Source organism: Lepisma saccharinum, chromosome 8, assembly GCF_977018435.1.
Source record: "Lepisma saccharinum chromosome 8, izLepSacc3.1, whole genome shotgun sequence".
In the NCBI taxonomy this organism is placed as follows: domain Eukaryota; kingdom Metazoa; phylum Arthropoda; class Insecta; order Zygentoma; family Lepismatidae; genus Lepisma; species Lepisma saccharinum.
The window spans coordinates 94136110-94162221 of NC_139236.1; the positions used below are offsets into that span (position 1 = coordinate 94136110).

General features: G+C 40.6%; 2 protein-coding genes across 5 annotated transcripts in view; one reads left to right on the forward strand and one right to left on the reverse strand.

The window, feature by feature from the left end:
- The window catches only part of LOC145991312 (uncharacterized), a 49775-nt gene extending 26640 nt beyond the window's left edge, over nt 1-23135 (reverse strand). Inside the window, exons 1-3 of one of the 3 annotated variants that reach the window (XM_083127311.1) lie at nt 23031-23135; nt 5222-5348; nt 3955-4109 (exon numbers count right to left, since the gene is read on the reverse strand). In XM_083127311.1, coding sequence (XP_082983437.1) covers nt 3955-4109; nt 5222-5315 — 249 coding nt within the window. In that variant the 5' untranslated portion in view covers nt 5316-5348; nt 23031-23135. Of the gene's footprint in view, nt 1-3954; nt 4110-5221; nt 5349-17617; nt 17834-17879; nt 18050-23030 lie in introns of those variants that run through there. The other 2 variants (XM_083127310.1, XM_083127312.1) reach the window with 2 other exon arrangements.
- The window catches only part of LOC145991314 (sialate O-acetylesterase-like), a 40013-nt gene continuing 34053 nt past the window's right edge, over nt 20153-26112 (forward strand). Inside the window, exon 1 of one of the 2 annotated variants that reach the window (XM_083127313.1) lies at nt 20153-20217. In XM_083127313.1, coding sequence (XP_082983439.1) covers nt 20167-20217 — 51 coding nt within the window. In that variant the 5' untranslated portion in view covers nt 20153-20166. Of the gene's footprint in view, nt 20218-25163; nt 25267-26112 lie in introns of those variants that run through there. The other variant, XM_083127314.1, reaches the window with a different exon arrangement.

A 26112-nucleotide genomic window follows, 5' to 3' on the forward strand; every position in this document is an offset into this window, starting at 1 on the left:
TACGTGTTTTTTTTGTTTCAGCTAAAAAACGATTTTAGCGGGGACAAAACCCCCTCAAATTTCAAGATGAGGACAAATTGAAGTGAGGATCTGACCCCTGTGTCCCCCTCCGATTTCCATGATACTTGGCAGGTGTGTGTATAAATGGGCCCAAAGGAAGAAATTTTTGTTTCAGCTAAAAAACGGTTTTACAGGGCGAAACCCACTCAATTGTCAAGATGAGGACATATTGAATTGGGGATTTGACCCCTGTGTCCCCCTCCGATTTCCATGAAACTTGGCAGGTGTGTGTATAAACGGGCCCAAATAAAGAAATACGTGTTTTTTCGTTTCGGCAAAAAATTTGTTCTAGGGGGCAACCTCATCTCAAATGTCAAGATGAGGACAAATTGAAGTGGGGCTGACCCCTCTGTTCCCTTCCGATTTCCATGAAACGTGGCAGGTGTATAGAGGGGCCCAAAGGAAGAAATACAAGTTTTTTTTTTTCGGCTAAAAAACTGTTTTGGGGGGCAAAACCCGCCTCAAATGTCAAAGTGAGGACAAATTGACGTGAGGATCATCTGACCCCTGTGTCCCCCTCCGATTCTCATGAAATTTGACAGGTGTATAGAGAGGCCCTATGCCCCCTGTTTCTTCCTATGCCATATTTACGTGGTTTCGGGGTCAGATCCCCACTTTAGTTTCTCCTCATCTTGACATTTGGGGGGGGGGCCTCTATACACCTGCCAAGTTTCATGGAAATCGGAGGGGGAGACTTAGACCTCCCTTGTAAGTGTATTAATTAATTACAAATCGCGCACGCGCACACACACACTATATATATTGAAAACAAATAGTCAAATCATAAACAATATAATATCTATACTTTTATTTGGTCTAGATAGTTTCGAGATATCTGCATATACGGATGACATAATTTGCTACACAAACTCACAAACTCAAACTTAAATCCTATCGTATTTATCTAAGCTACATCCCGGCGTGACTCGATCCAATACCTTACCCGACGTCACACTACAATATATATATGTATGTATGTATATATATATATATATATATATATATATATAGTTGGTGTTTTAAGTCCACTTTATGCACAGTGAGGCTAATCGGGACTGGACCTACAGTTTAAAGTGGGATCCGAACCACTATGTGCCTCCACCGGGTATCGAACATATATATATATATATATATATATATATATATATGTATATTAGCAGGTAACAATATGTTATAAGCACATTCTTACTATCCAAAGAAGCGCATGTGGGATGGCAAACGGATCCGGATCCGAAAATTCTGGATCCGGATCCAAAAGTACCGGATCCGGATCCGAAAAATTTTAGGATCCGGATCTTTAGGATCCGGTACCAACCGGATCCGGATTTCGGATCCGGATCTGGCCATCCCTATTTTGTACCACGGAGTGCCTATCACCCCATAAATACAGGCAGGATCCTCTCTAAGAAACAAACCTGAGACCGAATTGATTTATTGTTTATTTATTTATCAATAATGCTCTCTATTGGCCTCCCCTATGGCGCAGTGGTAGCGTTGTTGCCTTGTAATCAAGGGGTCCCGGGTTCCATACCCGGTGGAGGCACATGGCACAGTAGTCCGGATCCCACTTTAAACTGTAGGTCTAGTCCCGATTAGCCTTACTATGCACATAGTGGACTTAAAACAACAATTAAATCAATCAATCAATATAATGCTCTCATTCGAAAAGCATTAACATGGATTCATTTGCGTATGCCTTTCATTTTGCGTTTATGTATCCCAAATTGTACAGGGTGCGGCGGAATTCAACACACAGTTTGAAATTCCAGAACTATGTATTGTAATATAAACTGATGATTAAACACTTATATTGCTGAAAGGTACATACAAAAGCAATTCATTTGCTGTTCACGATTTGAAAATAATGTCAGTGAGATGAGCTCCATTGTTCTGCAAACGTATCTCTGCACGCTGCATAACATATTCCATCGTCTTGCGCAGAATCTCTAGTGGCACGTGGACGGCCGGGGCGCAACTTACTGTTAGCAGATGCGGTGGTTCTGAAGGCCTTCACCCAATTTAAAATTGTCTGGCGTGTTGAAACCTTCCCATTTCTTCCGATATTAAACTTACGTCTGAAGTCACGTTTCGTTGCAGTAGCTACGTCATTGTTCTTGAAAAACCGCTCCACAGCATACGCGCGGTGCTCACGTGACCAGACCTCCTTGTCGACTGAAGGCTTTGAGTTGCTTCACTAAATAACGAGTGAACCAGCGCACTATCTATCGGCTGACGTGGATGGCGCTAATTTCAAACTGTATAATGACTTCTGCCGCACCCTGTATTACTTTTTTGTGTTGCAATGTTATAGATTTAAAACTTACAACTGAACTGAAAGAGAAGGCATTAACTTAGCCATGTAAAAGAAGTCGAAAGTAAATGAATAAACAAAATTTATAGCAGGGCCACAACTAAATTTAGCAATGTTGTTAAGTTAAAAATAGGAAAGCAGGCAAAAATGCAAATTGAAATTTCATATTATTCAGCGACTGACTGGAGAAAATACTTAAGATTTGGAACCAAATGGTCTATGGTTCAGATCTCTCGTAGAGGCGCATAGAAGAATGATTCGGATACTACTTTAAGGAGTAGGTTCAGTCGCGGTTAGCTTATCTGAGCATAAAGTGGACTTGAACTACGACTTTGATTCCGTGTTCCTAAAATGAAATAAACACGAGTTTGAGTTTGCGTGAAGCTTTAAAATTTCCCGCATAGTGTCGTTATGTGAGGGTCAGCCTGGAGGCGGGCCGAAGCCCCGTGGAGTTTTCAATCCACCCTTTCAATCTGTCTGCAGTTTTCAAGGAACGAACCACGCTCGCGGTTCCCAAATTGGGGAAGCGGTCGGCCGCCGACCGCGGATGTTCCCAGGTGGCTGTGTCCTTGGGCGGCGAGGAACACGCTCGCATCCTGCTCGGCTCTTACGTAACATTCCGCGATTCGTGTCGGACCTTTCAAAACAGGGCAAATGTGTTTCATCAACGCAAATATCAAACGTGCTCTGGACTGAAACACGCTTCTGCACGTTGAACGTAACTTGCCAACGGTCTGGAGAAAATGCAGGGTAGCATTTGAAATATTCCCAGTAGGTGGGGGGAATTTAACTAACTTCCTGGAAGTTTTGGGGAAATATATAAATTACAAAATTCCCTCAGTCCACAAATTTACAATTAGAGGGATTGCGGAAAGCAGAGAGGGGTATTGTCCCTCATTCTCCCTTAAAACATCATTCTGGACATACAGTATATAATATCAAATGCAGAGAGTCAACATTGTAGCAATCTGTGGGAGTCCCACAATTCCATTGTTGATCCAGCTTCGCGGATTTGGGTCTGGATAGCCTGAAGACGCTCACAATTGGACTCGAAGTCGCTTTCAGGCCTCGGACCTCAATAGGGTCGTATTTCGTTCGTTTCTTGTTTTTTTAAAGTTTCTAATACAAAGTGTGAGTTGTAGGTGAAACTTACCACCGAAAAGTTGTTCCCTCGCGTTTCTTATTCAAAACGCCAAGTTCGATGGAAGATGGCTGGAGAAAAGGCAACTCTCCCCTGCATTGAGTAGTATTTTCTGTGTTTGATAAAACTTGGTGGGTACGTCAACAATTAAGGTTATGTGCACCCTTGATAAGATACAGATACTATCCCTTAAATTGTATATATATGAAGGTGTATTGTTGTTACACATTTTCGATTACGTTCTATTCATTTAGTGCCTCTTTTGTTTTGTACTATATGTATTTTTAATATGAATATTTTATATTGACGTGATTTTTCATACGTAATAAGGACATCTCATCTCGTCTCTCTACCACCCCTAGTTTTGAGGAAAAGTTGGTGGCTGAACAGAAATAACACTTCCTGGAAAGAGCACATGCAACTGCTTTTGTCAGAGCCTCACCTTGAAGTTGCCTATCCTGTCAGCAACCATCCCGGCCAACGGGGGCATCAAGATGGCGACGACAGGAGACACGGAATTCATGATGGCCGTCTCCTCGACGTTGATGCCCAGCTCTCGCATGTGGATCGTCAGGTACGGGTACAGGACGAATATCGCTGCAAAGAGGTACACAATCATTCAAGGTTCACAGGATGACACGAGCCCTGACCTGGAGGCCTAGCCACAGAGTCACAGCTCGCGCTCCTGCCACCCAAATAGCTTATGAGTACGAGAAATTCTCAGTATCACTGATAATAGAGAAGAAGTAGCACACAGACGGATAAGGAGAAAGAGAGAGAAGTTGAAGGAAAGAGAGAGAAAGAAATATAAGACAACTGGAGAAAAAAATTTAAGATGTAAAAGAATCAGTGAGAAAGAAAGGAAAAGACAAAGGGAGAAAAAGGACAGAAAAAATATAAATATCCGAGAAGAGAGATGAACAGATAAAGTAACAGAAGAAGAAAAAGATAAAGTAAAGAAAGTAGAGGAGTGAGAAAACGAAAAAGAAAAGAGGGAAGCAGAGAGAGAGAGAGAGAGAGAGAGAGAGAGAGAGAGAGAGAGAGAGAGAGAGAGAGAGAGAGAGAGAGAGAGAGAGAGGACGGAGAGGGATGAACAAGCGAAAAAAGAAAGAGAAAAGATAGAAAGAGGAGAACAGTAAGAAAGAGAGAAATGAAAGTGCTTCTTCGCATCCGTGAGTCCGCAGTGCTGCTCAATCACGGTGGAAAGGCTATTTATTCGTGCAAAATCATAAGAGCAGTATAGTTATTATTGTGAAAAACCATACTATTTTTCGATAAATATTGTTATGTAAATTTTCTTTCAAATTCTTAACATATGAACATTTAAAAAACATGATTTATATAAATGGGTATAGTACAGCAGTGAGATATATATATATATATATATATATATATATATATAGAGAGAGAGAGAGAGAGAGAGAGAGAGAGAGACAGAAGGACAGTCATGGAGACGTATATGAGATGTGCAGACACTAAATATCATCACTTTCCAAATTTCTACTGGACCTTGAATTAATTTCTAACTTTTATAATGAATCCAAAAGATACTATTAGAATGTAAAACATCTATATTTTCCGAGATCTGGAGAGTAAGGAATAAACAATAATAATTCTCGAACGCAAATGACTGATCGTACAGTTCTCCAGATGTAAACTTGAGTTGACAGACGTTACTGATTCTCCCACCGAGAAGACAGAAGACTTACTGGAGGAGTGGACGAAGAAGAGGATCTTGAGAGGAAGAAGCTCCTTGTGGAGGAAGTCCTGGCTGATCCGCCGGAAGAAAGCCCTCAGGAACATGGCGGCGGTTGTGTTGGTCACGGAAGGCACAAGCTGCAATGGATAACACAAGGATTTTTATAATATATTTGTCAATATACGTGCGGAAATTCAATTAAAATCTATAATTATAAATCTCTAAGGTAACCCTAATGCAGAAGTATCGATAATTCGATGCTCCGTATAATCCTAGGGAAAAAAATGATTTTGCATTTATTTTACTTCCCGTTTCTGCACTTTTGTCTAATTGCGAAGATGACGATGAATCGTGATAAAATGAAATAGACATTCACAAACACTTATGGACGGTACACAAGTCCCACAGAGCCATGGGTCCAGACGCCAGAGCCTTGTTAGTCTGCAAAATGAAGTCCAGGGTGAACCATGGAAGGGAGGTTAATATTTGGGTGTCTTCGGAAAGGGCCACCCCATACACCACCCGAGGCAAAAAAAATAAAGAAAATTCATTATAAAAACTTCACTGTGTTGGAGGCGACAATGAACTTAGAACACAAGCGACAGATAACATTTACTGACAACCTGGGTTACCTATACCCGATTATGTGAACAGTGTACTTATTTGTCTATTAATTTTGGTCTCGCAGATTCCTACTAATGTAGTTCATGGAACTTTTCCCGGCATCACACAGTTTTTTTGTTTAGAGAGAGAAAGAATAGTGGAGCGTAGTTTTATAACCTACAGGCAAGCCCCCTCAATAGCTGTAAATTATTCATTATTTAAAAATCCAGAAATAGTAAACGTACATTTGTAATAAAAGTGTGCTGAGTTGAATTTGCGGTGGTCATATTCCAGTGCTACGAACCTGTAGGTCTGGATACTTGGGCAAAGGACGTACTTAAGCTTGGACAAACCAATTTGTACTTAGTGTCATCAACTGAACAACACCAATTACTGCTGTCAGGCACCCTGTGTATTAAAATCAAACTTTGCGCAGGTTGTCAGCCGCTCTTTCACTATGGCAACAGAGGCGTGTTCTCTGCTAAAAATGCAAATGCGTGTCCCACATTGCTCTTGTGCAATGCTATCTGAGCGACTGACAACTTCTCCCATTACACTATGACTTCACTGCTTCCTTACAAAGATAGGCTTAATGCCATGATTGGTCACGTATCTTGCACCTCCCTTCCACATTCGATGTTTGTGCCTTCGGATGTTACGATGAGACAGCAATTAAAAACCATAAAAGTTGATCGTGACCTTCTCCAATGTCTGGAGTGCTCAGTCATTCTTTTGTTTCTGTGATATACAATGGGGTTTCTTGTTCGAAGGTTTTGTAGCTTCTGAAATATGATAGTTTGCGTGACATCAACTGCTGATATCCGGTCGGTATAATTCCTGAGATATCGATAGGACTCTTGATACGTGTTCACATTCACACAAGGCGCTAAAAGTAAATATTCTTCTATTTTTATGTCGCATTTCTATAGGGTTACTCGCACGCTGAGGATGAGTGATGAACAGGATGGGATGAACGCAATAAAATTGTTCACGCCTTGACCAAGGTTAGGACCTGGGACCTCTGACACATAGGCGTGTGCACGGCGGGAGGGGCAAGGGGGGGGGGCAATTGCCCCCCCATAATCATGAACATCCGAATATTTTTTTTCACGAAGAGGCAAGCAAAGTATTTTTCCAGGCATATTACTATCCCGATAATAGTGTTGGCCCCTCAAAAAACAGCACTTGAATTTGAAATTATCGCGATTCTGAATCCGCATTATGAGAATTAATGCAAATAACTGACTGAAATCAAATTATACGAGTGAAGTATATACTTTTAGCTTGGCATTCGTTTTCTAAGGGGGAGATGTGGCCATCTTCCGCTCCATTTCCAAACGTCAATGTCCCTATATTATTACTTTCACTTAAAAATTTAGTGTAGAAGAATCTTATCGCCGTTATTAAACTATATTATACTCTTAAAGAAAAGGAAGTATTTTCAAGCCGATGAAAGTTGCAAGCAACTACAAGAGAGGGGGGAATTATTTCCAATGCAATTGAACTATCCCGCTTCGTTCTGTCAAATGTATTGTTATTAACAGTCTCGCATTCCATATTCATCAATTATGCTGCCTCTATGTTGCTGCATTTTATTATTATTACATAGACCCATAAATACAATAAAACAAACAATGAGATAAATGAAGTTTCCTGTTTCCCGACTGAACTTTCATCAAGGCTTTCGCCCCCCATAATCAGAGGGTCTGCGCACGCCTATGCTCCGACATAGCTATAGCGCCTTACGCTGACCACATCATATAAATATAAGTAACTTGCTGAAAATTTCCCTCTGCAACAACTGAGTCAAAATTAAAATTTTAAAGGGGCGACTCTTGTTAGAAAAGTTCACGGGAATTGATAAACGTTCCGCTCTATTATTATTAAAATTATTATTATTATATCTTCACAGGCCCGTAGCCAGGAATTCTTGTTAGGGGGGGCAAAGTCAATCCTAGAGGGGGCAAATTTTTAATATATTGTGTTGCATTGGTAGATATAGCAGGGTACAGAGGGGCATGATCAATTCATACGCCAAATTGTCTCTCAAATGTGCGCGCTCCTTTTCCTCAAAAGAATTGTTCGTGCATTTAAGCAGCAACAATCTGAAGTATATATTTGGCCTCACTTCTCTCACTGGTAATTTAGAATGCATTACAGAGAAGAATCATATTGGGATCGAAGCGAGCAGGAAAATCTTTAGATCCAAATATTTGCAAACTGAAAACAATATTGATTTAATAGGGCGCAAATAATTTCACGGGGTGCCATGGCATTCTCTTTAACATTTTTTTTTCATTTAGATCGTTTTGGCTCCCAGGGCTTTGGACAATAAGAACAGCAGAATTCGCACTTGCGAGCGAAGCGAGCAAGAAATTTTTACGAAATGTACTTTTATTTGTATAAAATTTGAAAGTGAGGGGGCAATTGCCCCTCTGTGCTCCCTGCAACTGCCCTTGGTCGTCTGGAAGAAAAAATAAAGGAAAACTTGAAAACTAATTCCATCTTGAGTATCCATTTGTACTGCTATTCTTAGATTCTGCTAGTCATGTTTCTTTACTTCAATGTTTGCCCCCCAGATTGGACTTCCGACCAAAATTGGGGGGGGGGGAGGGATAATGCCCCTGCCCTCTGCTGTGGCTGCAGCACTGTTTGTGAGTCTCTCTTCATAAATTTCACGTCATCACTCATTGTCACGATTAGCTCGAAGTGGCAGAAAGGCAACGCTAAGTAACAGAAATCAAATATCCACTCCCACTCTCTACCACATGAATCACTATTACCAATAGGCAGACTTCGGAAACTAAAGATTAAGCAGTTCAAACTTCATAGCAACACATACAAGAAAACATCCAAAAACATTAGGCACCTTTCATACAAGACTTCTCAAAATGTCACAACTGTTCTAAATACTGGAAATTACGAAATCATTTCCCGAAGTCTGAATCAGGAAGGGATTTTCTCCCCCTAATCCTAGTACGACATTATTCAGAATCCCACACACCTTAATAAATCACAAAATCAATAAGTGTTTTTGTTATGTTGTTAGAGTAATAGAGGATATAATTGTAAAGATTAGTGAGAATTTCAGGTAGGAGTATGTTCTGTATTTCTCACAGGGGGGTGGCAAACCAGGCTCTCAGGGGGGGGTAGTTGCCCCCCCTGCCACCCCTCTAGCTACGGGCCTGTATCTTCATCTGATTTCTGTTTGCAAAGGTGAAAGGAGCGATCCTTTGGAAAGACACAAATGCCAATCTGCCTTCCACGTAGTACATCCTGGTCTGAATTTTTCAGACTAACGAGGCTTTGGCGCCAGGACTCTCGGAGAGTATAATCATCTGTGCCGTTCATGTGTGTTTCATGTCCTTTCATCAATTCCATCTTATCGCCTTTCATCTTCGCAATTAGCCAAAAGTAGCAGAAAAGCGAAGTATCAAAATAAAATCAATCTCTCTCTCTAGCGGCACGTAAGGAAGATTTTGCATTATTTAATAGATGTCTCCTCTCATCCTGTTATTTCAACATCAACGGACTTGCCAATCACGTATATTTTCATATTTTCTCATATTTTAATTTTATATAAAAAAAAGAAATGGTAAGCAAACACTTGAATTTTAACAGTAGATGTTTTACGGAAGCTTCTACAGCAACATTCAAAGGCAGCGACGCCTATTCGTGGCGTAACACCTGTCACCAGATGTGGTCCTTCTGTGAACTTCCATTACATAAAACTCGTCGTCATCTCTGAGACGCCGGCGATTACATTTGGGGAAGATTGGCCGTTGATCACGAATTGTATTGTCAACATGTCATTTACGTGTCTCGTGATGCAACCGTCTTGGAAACTCAAGGTCAAGTTCGATAAATATTTAACAACAATCTTCAGCACAGGATCTTCACGCGTGCTGTATCTTACGGCGTTATCCTGTCTATTAGAAATAGTGAGACGTCGGTTATGTAATAGAGAAGATGCCGTTCCTCGGTCCATCTATTCTGAGAAAAGATTATGACAAAGGTGGTAGCATGTAAGGCTGGCTACTAAAATTAGACGTATAATAAAAGAATAGCAAGTCATTCCCTACCGTTGTATTATTTTTATTATTTGTAGTTTCTGAAAAAAATGTAACATTTAAAATTATGTCTACGGCTTCTTAATATCGCATATAAAAAACGTTCAAACCACGATGAAATATTAAGGCAATATTAGCAAAATTGAATTTTCTTGTAAAATTTAACTTGATATTGCATATTTAAAAAAATATAGTTGGCAAATTTCTCAGCTAAGAGGATCATTATCGTCCAAATTCAAGTGTCTCCAAAAATATAATTCGAGAATAATAAAGTATCAGAAAAACCACGAGTTTAGACAAATGTCTGCAATTTCGAGATTTCTAATAGAGTGTATTTTTCTGTTCAGGCTAATTTAATTTTGCTTCAAAACTTGATGTTTTTCTGAGGCATATCAACATTTTGATAAAAATTTACGTTCCACTCGAGACCAAATTTCCCTGCTGCAAGGAAAATTGCCTTTTAGAAAGAAAATGTTCATAAAGTTTTGTTTTGTGGTTTACGGAAACAATGCAGAACAATTTCACAGCCAAGAGGAACCCTCGGAGGTTTTAGATAAATATTGATCGTGATAAATTCATCAAAACAATCATTCGGTTGGCAGCACTGGCTTCGAGCGCTTGACTCAAGCTCGGACGACTGAATGCCTTCGTGCGCAGGCAGCCGTGGAATGAGAAAATGAGTGTCGCATTTATGCTCGCGAAGGTAAACAACAAGCCACGCATTGTTGGGTAACGATTTGTTATGTCTGCAGCGAATTCCACTGAGTGTGGGTCGTATATGAAGTTACGTAGAGGTAGAAGCAAATAGTTTTATAACACCTCGTCTTCCATGGTCGATAGCGTCACCAAAATTACTTCTGTGTGGCTTTTATTCATCTTTAAACTAATTGCGACTATGATTGGATTAAAGTGATTAACAGATGCATACAAGCGGAGTGGTTGGCACATCGCGCTAAAACGGCAGTGGTCCTGGGTTCGAATCCCGGTGTGGGCATGGGTGTTCTTTGAGAGTGTCCTTTCATCAATTTCATCATATCATTACTCATCCTCATCTTCGCGATTAGCCAATAGTAGCAGAAAAGCTAAGTAAAATAAACCCAACCAATAAGATGCATACAAAGGACACCTTGCTGAGACTTCAACCCGAAACCATGCGTGGCGAGATGTTGAGCCGACCCCTCAACGCACTCAGTTCGCACGAGCACGTCACAGTCCAGGCATCGCATTCCCAGCTTCTTACGATGAGGCTGACCAAGGACGTGAGGCCTCTAACCAATAGTTTGATATTTTGTGTGTGCCATGCGTATCATCCCACCATAAATTAGATTTATTACACAGGCAGAATTTGCGAACACAATCCAACACAGCGAGCGATGGAAGTTTATACAAGTATTATAAAATTATTTACAGTAGGGATGGTCGCAATGGCTACACCAGAAAGGGGGTAAGAATGAGCAGATGAGGGGGAGGATTAAAATCTCGAAAGTTTCTAAGTTGATCGCTTGATACAGAGTATCACACATGGTAATAATGATGCCATACGAGTCAAAATATTTTTTTGTAAAAATTGGGAGAGAGTCAAGGGGGAGGAGACACTTTTCTGGAGGCCCTTGGCGTCGTCTCTGGATTGTCGACAAATGGCCGAATGAAGGTTATTGTAATTTCACATCCCTTTTCTGTCACATTTGGCTAATCGAGACGATGAGGGGAAATGATGTTGAGATGTGGTTGATGATGGAACAGACACTCACAAAGAGACATCTTCAGTAGGCACGGTTAAATTTTTTTCGAAAAATTGAAAAATCGTTTTTTTGAAAACGAAAAGAAAGTTCGAATTTTTTTCTAAAACGAAAAATGAACATTTTTTTGTTAAACTAATATTTCTTCCAAAAAAAATATCGAAAAATTCAGTTTCGAAGTTTCCCTTTATAAAGTCTAGTTTTCAAAACTGGCTGGTCCCAAAACCGAATTTTCTGTACGGAGTTTTTTGAGTGGACAGCTACGAGCCCAGCCTCAAATGCGCTGGAGAATAACGGATAGTATATTCAGATACATAGGCGCCACCTCCATGGGGCTTGGGGGGCTCGAGCCCCCTCCCAATGTTAACGATGTGGGGGCAGAGCTCTCCAAATAATTTTGCTTAAGAGGATCTAATGTATTAGTTTGAATTTCTTTTAAAGTTTACTCTGAATTGTGCCACATGAACTTAACTTTAAATACACATTTGAAATGTTCTAGACCATCAACTTTGGGGTCTGAGAACGCTAAACCATCAAATTTGGGGGGCTATGAACAGAAACAGCAAAACACATGACTTATTACTATTGAGTAATGTTAAATGTTTTACTAAAAAGAGTTTAAAAAAAGACGATGTGCATGAACTAGGGTAGTGGATGGGACGTTCGGGCTAAATGGCTCTCGCATGACATTCAGAACGAGATCATTGATATATTAGGAGATCTGTTTTGCGCTCCGTGGTAGCAGATATTAAAAGTCGGGAATATTTTGCTATTATTATGGTTTGACGAAACTTGTGACATATCCATCCGTGAACAATTAATATTCTGCATTCGAACCGTGAATAAAAATTTTGATATTTTTGACGAATTCATTAGCTTTTATGAGATTCCGTACACTGAGGCCAAAACTTAAAAAGGGAGAGAGTGAGTCATTCATAAATTTATTTCAGTGATCAGATTCCCCCCAATAATTTTGACAAGTCGGCGCCCATAGAAAGTATATCCTGATGCATATCTAGATAATGCAGATGACGCATTAATGAATACGAGATTTACAGACAGAATTTCACGTATGCTTTTTTCAGAGACGCTATTTTTATTTTCTACCTCGCTATTTTACCATCGCGACGATGAGGACGAGTGGAGAATTTCTGAATTATCACTCCCGTGTCCAGGACTCTAACACAAGACTCTAATCACGCAGTCATAGAGAGAGAGAGAGAGAATTATCCTTCGTCAACCTTGTAAAAGAAACTCGTTAAAGAGGTTGTGAAAATTAGTTTCGGTACAGTGGCGTTGAGAGGTTCGTGGCCTAATAACTTCATCGTTGGATGGAGAGCGTCCTCAGAAGCGGAGATAATGCTCATTGTATTGTTTACACGGCTGAGGGCTTCAACGCCTGTTAATCGCTCATGGAAGGAAGAAACCTTTGCACCTTGCCCGGAGTGTGGCAAATAATGTAAGCAATAGTTACAGGCTGGGGGTTTCCGCAATAAGTATGTAGAAATGTCAGAACGTCGGATAGAATAGAATATGGCGTGTCTGTCCCATGAATTACATGGCCGACCTCCGCGGGGGAGTGGTTAGTATAGTGGCGCTACGACGACAGAGGTCTCTGGTCCTTGTGAGTGTCCATTCATCAATTTCATCATACAAGCGTCGCGATTTTGCGAAAAGTGACAGAAAAGCGACGATAAATAAAAATTAATCAATCAAACCCTGAATTATTGTGAGAGATATTCCACTCATTATCCATGCATGGCTGCAAGATTTTTCACGATCTCTCGGTGGTTTGGGACCTCATGATTTCCCGTTGGTTTTGAACTCTGCTCAAAGAGTCTTGAAATTTCCCTTCTCGAGGGAAAACTCTTATCTGGTAAGTTCAAGAAATTCCGTCCCTGATGTAAGCATGGCTTATAAGAAGAGATTTTCTCCTCAAATATTGAAAGCCAGCACACATTGAAAAGTATGAACTTTATATGAAGTGGAGGAGGGAAATCAGAGTTGACGGGTAGAATTTTTTGGTTCACGCTTTAGACATTCGGGCCTGATGTAATGACTTTTTGGAATCCTGACATCGCATTTGTACAAGAAACCCAGGAATGACTTTCAAATTAAACTAACTGAATTTGCTTATCTATTTTCTTGAAGCAGGATTTTCACATTTTCAAATTTGCATATTAGTTTTAGCAATGATCTATGTTTGTGATCAATTTCTTTGATTGTAACTTGCGTGCAATAGAGTAAATCATCTGCAGAATGCAAATCTTTCAACTCTTCCGGATGTTTAAACTCTTCAGCATGGCACTCTTTAGTGCCATCCTGAAGTAGTCTTTCAGCGTAGAACACACAAGTTTGGCCAGTTTCTTGTACACCCGTGCGCCAAAAATCATATCGACCAGTGTACTTGACACGTAAGGGCAAAGTGACAGTCACATGACCGTTGTGTAATGGTACTTTTTTAATGTTTGTTGACTCGTGCTGTGATATTTCGACCTCCTATAGGGACGCTCAAAAATAATTTTCCTTCCTAAAATGAGGGAGCGTGGAGTCCAGCGTGGCGAATGACATTCAAGGAGTCGCGAGTCAATATTTGCTTCCAGGCCCTTCTCGTGGTTACACTTCACATTAACGGGACTCTCGGCGTACGTGCGTCGCTGGATCTCGGAACGTTCAAACTGCAGGGTTTTGCCCACAGTCGTCGCAGCATCTCGGGTAAAACTGGGAACATTAAAAAGCCATGCACGAGCCCGAAACGCAGCGCCGTTTACGATTTCATCGAGGGATTCTCAGCCTAGGGCATTCTGCAAAATGAAAGCAGACCTTGTGATATCTGCTGCGTAAATACTTTCGCACGCCGTGTTGACTTTTCTCTCGCTCCTGGGAATTCCCGGCCGATTCTCTCTTCCGTCGGGAGAAGTCACTAAACGCCGACGACCCCCGAGGAAATCCCGTCAACCTGGAGAACTTGTTCCTCGAAATCACCATTGCGTGAGCAGAGGCCAGCGGTCGGCTCCCACAACAGGAAAAAGAAAACGTTTCTTGGCCAATAAACACCAAGAAGCCACCATCATAGTACTGGGCGATACCAAAGAATTCTTCTCCGTTATTGTTTGCAACTAAGTAGCTCTTTACCTTAGGATTAGCCTATTACGCGCAAGAAGCTCGTTTCTGAAATCAAGAGAGGAAGGAATCAGAGTAGGATGCCTCTTGTAAGAATTCAGTATTTTTAGGTATTAGGCGTGCACAGACCCTCTGATTAGGAGGGGGAGGAGGGACAAAAACGTTAATGAAAGTTCAGTCTGGAGAGAAAAATCTCATTCCATTTCAATGTTTTACTGTATTGACGGCTACGAAACGGGCGCGTAGTTGCTTGGATCGTCGGCAAGGATGGCCACATCTCCCCTGGAAAGTGAGTGTCAACCTAAAGGTACATATTTCACACATATAATTTGATTTCAGTCACAATAATTTACATTAATTATTATAATGGGGATGCAAGAACGTGTTAATTTCAAACTCAAGCGGTGTTCTTGAGAGGGCAATATGCTAGTCTCTCCCTGGAAAAAACTTGGAAGTCCACGATTAGGAGGGGCAATTGCTCCCCCCCCCCTTGCGCACGCCTAAGGGTGGGGCAGTCACTTTTCTACACGGGGGCTGGCTCACCCTGATTTCCTTTTTAATTTGTCACTGGTTAGAAGTTCGGATGTTCCAAAGAAATATAATTCAAGGAAACAAGTGTCTGTAGAATAGCAATTCTGGTGCTTCTTGCTTCGACAATGAACTGAAACGGTGGTGGAGATTGAGTTCGAAATGTCAGTTGTATTTTTTTATTTCAGAGCTTCTGAAAGATTTTTCCTCTCTCTTGAAAACACCTCGTCGTTCCAAAGCTTATCGAATTGTCTTTCGTTTCTTAATTTTATGTTCGTGCTCCATTGAGTCTGACACAAAGACACTTAACATTTGATTGTCTCTCCATCATCCACCAGTGGCGAATTAACGACTATCGCTTGGGGATTGTTACTAAGTAAGCTTACTGAAGGTTCATTGAAATATTTAGGTGTCAAGGTGAAGGGTGATCAACGATATATGTTCGTCATATATATCCCATGGATACGAATAATTTATTTTAATGTATTCAAAACTCAATGTATGTTTGCATTCCGCGGCAAGACAGATAAATTCAAATAAAAAACAGCGAGAAAGTTATTAATAAAAAGTTTGGAGCTGCATTTGCTATGTAAACGCGATATGATCCATGGGTACTCAGTACAATGGCATCCCCGATTAATTGGTTACATTTTATTTTAACGAAATACTAAGAGCAACTTATATCAACTAATTAGCAACTCATTACACAAAATTCTTACTTTGTGCAATTTATAGTTTCTTACAGAGGCAAATTGATGTAACTAATGCTTCATTAAAATTATTGACTTGTAGGCATTTTACCCACAATATATATTTCTATTAGTTACGTATAAGCCACATAAATGTAGATCATTCCCAATTTTGACTCCCACACGGGCGGATCGATCGAAATAAAAAAGACCCCACCTGGCGCTATTTCACGTGACCAAAGTACAGCTTCGAATCCCGACTTTGGGGGAGCAAGGCACTCCCCTTCAATGTCACGTAGAGGGACACATTTTATACATCCTTGCACATAAAATATTGTTTATGTCAACCTTGTCCTCCCAAAAAATTTACATTGGCCCCACCCCCAAAGTTTATCTGAACTTGGCGCCTCTGTTTGTGCCTCTTACGGTTTCCAAGTAGCTACATCGAATTGTTCGGTTCTTGTCATGAACGGACAAATGGACGGACCAGCCGAGAAAATTCTCCACATAAAGTTGACACTTTTCATAACTTAATTGCATGTTTATAGCTTTGCTTGGTTGCGAGATATCGAACGTTAAACATTTATACACTTTTCGATTCCTTGACTGCCACGTTACGTTACTGTTACGTTAGGCTAGTATTAGGTAGACGTTTCCCTTCACCAAATTTTATGTTTCCATTTTCAGTAGTTCCTGAGAAATCAATACGTATAGTTAGGTTTTGATTGTTGACTAGAACAAAAATCGGGCGGGCTTATCGAGAATGTGGAGACTGCATCGTGAAGGCAGAGAATTCACAGTTCTCTCAACCCACCAAATTTCATATTTCTGATACAGTTGGTTCTTCACACGTAGAGTAATATTTGGAAGGCGTTTCAGTCCAACAACTTTCTCTTTATCGCAGTTTCTGAGATATCAGGCAGACTGACACACCCTGAGCATAATAAGTGTTTCCAGCTTTTTCTGTTTACTATAGTAAAAACCCATCAAATCTTGCAATCTCGCGAGATTTATTTTGAAACATGCGTTTGCATAATTTATTCTAGCTGTCCCCCTTGGCGAAGTGGTTACACATCGCGTTACGACGCCAGGGGTCCCGGGTTCGAATCCTGGTCTGGACATGGATGTTTGTGAGTGTCTATTCATCAATTTCATCATTTTGGCACGAAAAGCAAAGTAAAATAAAGCAAATCAATCATATTTTTTCTACGTACGCGATCGTTAAATCTACGATACATACAGCAATAAACACGAGACATTAACTGCGTATATGTTAATACATGCAGTTAGCAAACATTTATCTGATTTTATTTCTTTCTCTGAATAACTGTTAACTTCCTTACATAATTGCTCTACTGTTAGTGTACCTTTATCAGTTTCGTGTAATCAACATCATCGCAATTGGACACAAGTGGCTGCAGAGCGACACGGAATAAGAAATACAGGTAGCTATCAACATTTTCCCCAGTGATGGCTCCCGGGAAAAACAGCGGGTTGACGCACCGTCCACCCCGGTCAGTTGGTCCTCACCACGTTCCAGCAAACAAAAACTAGAAAACTTTATATGGTAATTGGCGTTACAAAATGTAACTGCTCCCCAGAAAATATTCCCGTCCTTCTGCCTTCCAACTTATTTTTTCTGGTATTTACTTACGGTTTCTGGTATCCCATTCACTTTATTCTCATCCCCGACAAAACCTCAACACATTCACAAAAGTGGCACAAAACGACGATTAGTGTCTTCAAAAGAACAATTCCATACCACTGACCAAGTTACAGTCCATATTCTTCACAAACAAAGTATGCACGCGTCATTTACAAATATTTCATAACCACGAATATTTGTGAAGGTAATCCATCCATGTTGATCGTGACGTGGTTTCGCTCTCGACGCGCACTGCAATGAATGCACTCACCTGCCGAAAGACGTTCGGGAGTCCCATGCACACGCACCAAGATCACCACCAGCACCACAGGCAATGGTCGCAGTTCCCGTTCCTCGCAGGTCACTGTCCATCAGTCCTTGTGACATGGAGCGAGCGAACCTGCCGTTCCGTGCGTCACTTAATCAAGACTCGATGAAAACGATTGCGGGAACGCCTTCCGCGCCTTCGCAGCGGAAGTGGGATTCTGAGGGACTTCCTGCGACCTTCCAGTAGCAATGGTGCCAACCTATTAAAAATCGCGCTGAGGCTAGTATAATATTACATCTTTATTTAAACTCAGGTGGGCTAATAGAAGCACCAGTTCAAAGGGAGATCAGCAGTTGGACAATATGTATATAAAGTACTATTGTTTGGTTCGAGAATTATCGTGACTTTTAACTCACTCATTCTCATAAAATGTTATAAATTGTAAGTTTTTATACAAAATTACTATTTTCATTTTTTCAAAATAGCTTTGTTATGAACGGTTACACAACTCGGGGCATTTCTGAGAAAGCAAGACCTTGATGGGTACCACCGGTCCCGAAATATCAAATCCAAAAATATCAATTATCGTGGACTCTTCTCAACATAGCCACCGTCAGCACGCAGATAGCGATTGGCTACTCGACGATTTTAAATGATATAACAAGTAATTCTAACAAGTCTCTTGCTTTTATGAAAAAAAAATCAATTATTTGGGACTTTGATGAAAAAAATACGTGACACTTTTTGCCCATTTGGAGATGCATTTTATGGTACACCTTACAGCAAAATACATTACAACTTATAGAAGTTTTAAAGCTTACAAATTACGCAACAACTTTCATTCCTAACAGTTTACAGGAACTTGATTTATTCAAAAGTTGCAAACTAAAATCTTTAAAAAGTACTAGGAAAATTACATTTTTAAATATTATTTCTAAATTACGGAAAATCCATCAACATTAGCAAAAAATCAAACAGAACCTTTCTTATAGCCATCTAATGACAATCCAAACTATAGAAAAGATTAGCTGCTTCTGGCCGACAAAATTCAGCTTTTACGGAACTGTTCCAGAAATGGAACCCTTATGAACTGGGCTACAAGAGACTAGATGAGACTCAGGCAAGACTTGTTTCGTCTGGTGTGAATGTCATCACCAGATGTCAATAAGACACCTTCATCAGAAGACGCACCCGTGAGATTGATACACCCCTCCCTGAATAGGGCGTCCTTGTAGCAGCAGCTTAATATTAGGAACAACATTTACAAAATATCTTTAGAGCTTACGTGTATCTTCTCCAGACCTCACCTTGTCGTTAGAGAAAACCTCCACCTTAAACGGTCATTTTCACGAGTCTCATTACGTCATGATATAGTCTAAATAGCGCGGCAAGAGAGTCCTAAAAAACTAAGATTTTGATGAAATTGTACAGTCACTGCAATGAAAATGGGACACCTAGATCCTGAAATACTGGCTTGCCTGCAAGGTGTTGTGTGTGTTGCCTAACTCTAAGGCGGTAGTAGAAATCGCCCTAGAGAAAATATCCACTAAAGTCCACTTATCACAATAGAGTTAGACAACACACACAACGCCTTGTAGGGACGCCATCATATCAGGTTCTAGGTGTCCCATTTTTATTGCCGGTGACTGTACTTAATAAGCGGTTGCGTTTTGGGTGGGTAAAATATTTATTTTGCAGAAGATTTACTTATCGTATCGGTGGCCTGGCCTTCTGAATGATCGATCACCTTACAACTTACAAGCTCACTGCCAAAGGTTCCAGGTTCGAGTGGTGATCAATAATTGTGAGTTTCATTGTGTTTGTTCTCCCATCTAATACAACTAAACACTAATACTAATCACCAATCATCTAAATCTGGAAATTATCCGAAAAATAACCTGCTACAAAACAGATCAACAAAAAATACTTGCTTCCCAAATAAATGTGAAGTACTGTAAATGCTAAGGATTTTACATAAATAAAAAGTATTGAAGATCAGAGTTAAAAATTACTAGAAAAATGAACGTCTTGATATGATAATTTGTCTGATAGAAGGAAAGTGACAGTGAATCTCAAATGATACTTCAAAGTCCCTACTATGCCTAGTAGTAATATATTAATAATGCATTGTAGGATATTGGCCCAAACTCAAATTATTACTATAAATAGCGAATTTTCTTTGATGTGAGTTGGCAACACTGGTCCAGTACTAATCATTAATTTCCATTGGTCGCTGCTGCGATGTGGAAATCCACCGATCACCATTCATACCTTAAAAATCGTTGGGTGAATGGTTTGTTTTGGATACTCGTGCTCTTCTCGAGGGTCCCCACCGCTTCAGGTATGTAGTGACCCAATGGAGACTGGTGCCGTTGAAGGTTACCTAGAGCGGACGTTGGTTTTCTCTCTCTCTCTCTCTAGATGAAGGTACCCGGTGGAGACACACAGTGGTTCGGATCCAACTTTAAAATGTAGGTTCAGTCCCGATTAGCCTTACTGTGCATAAAATGGACTTAAAACATCAACTCAATCAATCAATCAATCTAGATGAAGGTGAACGGTAAACTGGACAAATAACTACAAAGCCTTACTCAGGATTCGAACCTAGAACTTTCCGTTTCCTGGCGCATACATACGTCCTGAGTATCCACTTTAAACTTATATCTTTATATTTTGCAGTCCTTTGAAAATTTTATCTAACTTTTCTTCACTCAAGAATAGAGAAGATTTTACTCAAAATGGCTATTTTGTTTCCTGAGTACAGAAGTATGTTTCAGGATGCTGCAATCATTATATTTTCTATTGTGCGCAAAATTGCTGACTTCGACTACTCGTGCCTATTTTGAATATTAGTGCCTATCAGGGGCGGCTTAAGGACCGGGTGACTGCCCTGGGAGTCGCACTCGATGGGAGCGACAAGCCGGAGTGCCTTCCTTGAGTAGAGCCAAAACTTTATTTTTGATTACATAACCGTGCCTATTTGTTTTAAAAAGAGTTGGATTTGTGTAGAGGAGAATTAATTGAAGTTACTGTTGTGTAACATAATAAATATATTACAAAATCATGTCGCAATTTAAGCTAAGATGTTACTGTTATTTCCATATCATTATGAAGGTAAATGAATACATACATATTCTTTAACAGCAACATTTCAAGTATTTATAAAATAAGACTTATTTAGAACCGTAAATATGTAACATGGTCAAGGTTTTTATTGTGAGGAAACTTAGGGATGGTAGGGTGGAAATTAAGAGAAGGGTGGAAATTTTATCTTGACTCTTCCCTGGTTCCTAAATTCCTACAACATTAAAAAGATTGCAAACAATAAAGTTGGAAGTGTGTTCTGTGCCCTCCTTTCTAAGTTTATACCATGGTGCTTAGGGAAAGTGATTTTTCCCTCTTCGATAGCTAACGCTTGAAATATATTTTTATTAACATAAGAGTAAAGGAACATCCTTGACGTCATATCAACTGCCCAAAGAAGATGGAAAACGTTTATTTCCCCTGCTCTGAGTAGGAGTCTAAAAGTGAATGGCTAATACATGCAATTTTTATTATCGTGCTTATTGCTCAAATTTTAGTACATTTTTTACTGCGATTTTGTTACTTTTTAGTGTCTAGAAATCCGAGCTCTACTCATGTTGTCTGCTCGGTGGCCGAATGCGCTAAGTGATCGACTTTCACCACTGGGGTACGCAGAGAGGGGGGGGGGGGGCTGAAGGGGCTACAGTCTTCTCCGAAATTTCGAAAAATCAACATTTTCAAATACAAGCACTAAAAACTCAGCAAAAACCAGTGGTAAATACAAGCTCCGTAAAATTACCCCCCAGCTGCCATATTTGAGAGTGAAACGTTCTAAATATACGAAATATCTTATTGTGTATGCCGCCCACTAGAAAGCATCCAGGGGTTCTTATAAGTTAAAATAATAACAATAATAACAAGACAAATTTTTAGGTACGCTATGCTCCCACGGGCCCCTATAAGTTGTCGCCACTGAAAATATCCATCTGTACAATTCCAGCCCCTCCCGAAAAAAAATCCTGCGTACGTCAATGCTCGCCACTGAAGTTTCCGGGTTCAAATCCCGGCGTGGGAGTTCTTTGCATGTCAATGTCATCATCACTTATCCTCATCGTCGCAATTAGCCAAAAATGGCACACAAACGACGGTAAATAACAAAAATAGAAATACTCATGTTGATGACGACGGAACATTCGGGTACTTGAAGCGCGTTATGCTAAACACTACACCATGATTACCGGTTTGGGTTATTGGTTTGCTACTTGAATGAATGGAAGTTGATATGGAAATCGACACTTTAATTACGTCACCTGACAGCGTCCAATGCACTTCTCCGTTGTACTGATTCCATTGAAAATCAACGGCGTTGTTTCATATGTACGCAGTGTCCGAGACTACAACTGTTGTATAGTCACGGACACTTCTGGATTGTAACATCTCCGTTGACTTTTAATGGAACCACTACAACCCAGAAGTGTCCGTGACTGTACAACCTATTCCCCCATGATCATGTAGGCCCCCTAGGAAATTTATGAGATTGCTCTATTTCAAGCCTTACTATAATATTCAAAGTTATATCCCACCCCAACATTGACTTTGGACCAACAGAAACCAAAATAATCTCCTTAGGAAATTATTATATTTCGCTGATATTAACCCTTACTATGTAGGAAACATTAGCCAAGTTCATCATTAAGTAGGCGGGGTGGGGAATCTCGTGGTATTTATTCCAAAATTATGATTTTCCACAACCTGGACCATCGGTCCAAGATCTCACCGCCTATGCTAGCAGATTCAAGTCCTAATCTGGGCATTCCACCATTCATCCTCATCGTCGCGATTAGCCAAAAGTAATAGAAATGACCGCAAAATAAGATTTGGTGCCCAAGAATCTCGGTCTTGTTCAACGCTTCCTCTATGGTATTTGAAAAATTGACCCAAATCAAATTTACTTTACTCTCATTGCCAATTATGGACGCCACGTTGGGGAAAGACAACAATTTACTATTTTGTTAATTGAAGATTTATTGTTTTCATTTGTCAAGTCAATCAGATGAATCAATAAAGGGGGAAGGAACGTATAACCTGTAATGAAGCGAAGTTTAAGAAGGGAACAGAAAACGTACTTACAAATGAATCAGACCTCCAAGTCGCAGCCAAACATTCTCGATCACAAGTAATCACAGCTGGGCCTCTGCACGCGGGCGGCCATTTTCAAGTGCGACGGAACGGCATTCCGCGTGCGAGACACTTGACGACCCACTTTCTTCTGAAGCGAATTCCGCCTCCAGGGAATTCCCTCCTTCTGCACTCGCACGCTCAAAGCAGGCGCTAAATCGCCAGAAATGGCGCTGATGAAAACTATCAACATTGGAGATAAATGGAGATTCCAATCAGGAAACAGACGACGCCCTGTGAAGGTCGAGAAGGTGCCTTGAAAGAGAGCCTGTCAATTCTTATTGGAAGGCAATCAAATATTAACCTGTCTTCCACGTTCTTGCAGGCCAACGAGTCTCTGGTGCCTGGATCCTCAACCACTAATAATGATCGTCCCAGCTCCAAGTTAAAGCAATAAAGATTATGCTACATTCGCACGCTCAATAGATTATGTAAATGTTCTTGTTTGTTCCTGTCCTTTCATGTTTGTGATTGGCCCTTCATCATCATTTCATCTAATCAACATTCTTCCCGACCATCAACGTGCCTTGTTATTACACATAGTAGCAGAATAGCGACGTAAAATAAGGGAACGCTTATATAAAAATAAATGAAGGGAATTCTTACGATACTCTCGTGTTACAAAAGTCGCGAATTATTTGTCAATTTCCGAAGACGAGAATGTTCACCTGCACCCGAGTGCCCCTGTGTTGCCATATTTACAACTTCCCTACCTTGCTTCGTTGTCAAGAAAAATCAACAATGTTGCTATAGAACGCAGCACATTTGGCAACGCAGGGGCAAGTTTGCATGGGAAGCAGCTGATTGCATCGCCCTCCACTCGCTTAGGATTGAAAATTGGACGACAACTCCAGAGAGTTTTTCCTTCTTGGTAGAGAAAGCAGTAACTCCAATATTGAGACCAATATACCTAGATACAGAATGTACACAAATTTGTTGTAGTGAAACACTGTCACTGGTAATCACAAGATTCAATACAAGAGCACCAAATTTTCATTTCTTATCTATTCAGGTTAATCGCGGCATGCTGATTGCAAGAAATGAACGAGAAGCAAATGCATTGTGTGTCCTCATACTTATGAAGCTTGGATCCCAAGCAAGCACAATTGAATCACTATCAATAGTTTTCTTATAAGAGGATTCCAGGAAGTGACAGATTACAAAATTATAGAACCAATTCCACAACTTTGGGTCATACGAATAACACTGAGCACCTTCCCATTTCTCAACTTTTGGAGGGGTGTGAGAGGTGACCCTTGGCGAGGACACCCAAATGTCAAGTATCCTTCCACGCAATACACCCTGGACTACATTTTGCAGACAAGCGAGGCTCTAGTGTCTGGACTCACAGCCAGTATAATTCTCTTTGGAACCAGTGTTTGGTTGCCCATGTATATTTGTGATTGTTGTTTCATCAATTCCATCTTATCATTCATCCTCATCTTCGCAAATAGGCAAAAGTGGTAGAAACGCAAAGTAAAATAATTCATTCAACTTCCTACTCATACGAAACGGGCTTCATTTCGTAGAGTAGGAAGGCCGAGAATCTGCTCACACAAGGGACACTCCCTCAGTGAGCATCTGCTCAAACCGTGAGCATGTGATCACATTTTGACGTCAATGTGAAGCCTGTGTAAAGGTAAAGACATTTCAAAATGTGATGCATGTGTGAAGTATATAAGTTGGAAATTATGCAAAGGGGTAGCAGGAACTTCATACGACGTGCTTGTTTCTTGAGCACCCATTCGCACTTGTAATTAGGCTACTTGCTTACTTTTATCAATACGATATGATTGCATTAGGCAATTTAGCACACCCAGGGTGTGATCCTGGTGTTACATGTACGAGTGAATTATCCTGCATTTCCTGTAGGGAAATTTATACTACTGGTAATTCCTACTGAGCATCCTCGACGAACAGTTTTTTTTCCAAATAAAATCATCAACGGAAGATGAGAAAGGAAATCTTCCATTATTTTCTTGCGCAACGTAAATCTTGGTGTCAAGGTTGTTGAAAGCAGTCGGTATCTCCTCTAATGTGGCCATAAAGATTGAAGGTAATATTGCAAATGACGTTAGCTCGAAGATGCTAAGCCTGGCGTTCCTCAGAAACTTGGCACTTTTCACGACGGCCTGCCAGGGTGGCTATATAAACATAACTGTAAGGACAAACATATTGACAATCTAAGGTTCGTATATCTTCTTCCCGTTGTTTGTTAGTGTCAAGGTTTTCTCTACTGCGGAGGACAGTAATTATTGCTTATTTTTTGTACACAATATTCATTATTCTGTGTGACTGGCAAGACTACTCACTCAGTGAGTGCTCTGCTTCTTGAATGTCAAAGTGAATACAAGTAAGTTGACTGGTTACATCTTCCTGCCTCTGCTTCGTACTGTGGTGTATATGGCCTGCCAAGGTTCCGTCGAGTCGTTTCCTGCCTAGGGACAACTCAGCATTCTACTAAAGGTCCCTGTCCCCCGACTTCCGCGAACAGGATATTGGTAAGAAATATATAGTGCGGTCGGGGGAGAGGAAAAGGCAGTTTTTGCGGAACAGTTATGACAGACGGTTGCGACAGGTTCTGTGATAGTTGCGATGAACAACTTTGTGATTGCGATAGACAGCTTAGTAGATGAACAAGGCAGACATTGAAGTTTAGTAAACACGTGTGTGTGTGAGTGAGCGCCAACAGCCCTAGGCAGGACACCACCGCAGCCCATTGCACCAGTCAGGTATGTGTTTCCAGGGATTACATAATATAGTCCAATAATTAATTAAAAAGGGTTACAGCGAGCGTAGTGTAGTGTTCTTTGGTGGTGCTAATTAAGATGGTCATTCAACAAGGGCTGTCCTAATTAACATCGTACATGGTGGAGGCGCCGGGCACTGGAAGGAGGGGTGCGTGACCGCCTGCACTAGCTCGCTACCTGAGTATACAATGTTAAGTCAGCAGATGAGAAGGTGTTTGCACCAGACTTCCGCAAGGACGGAGAATGCTATAGGCGAGAAGTCGGGGGAGAATAGTCAGTGCTTG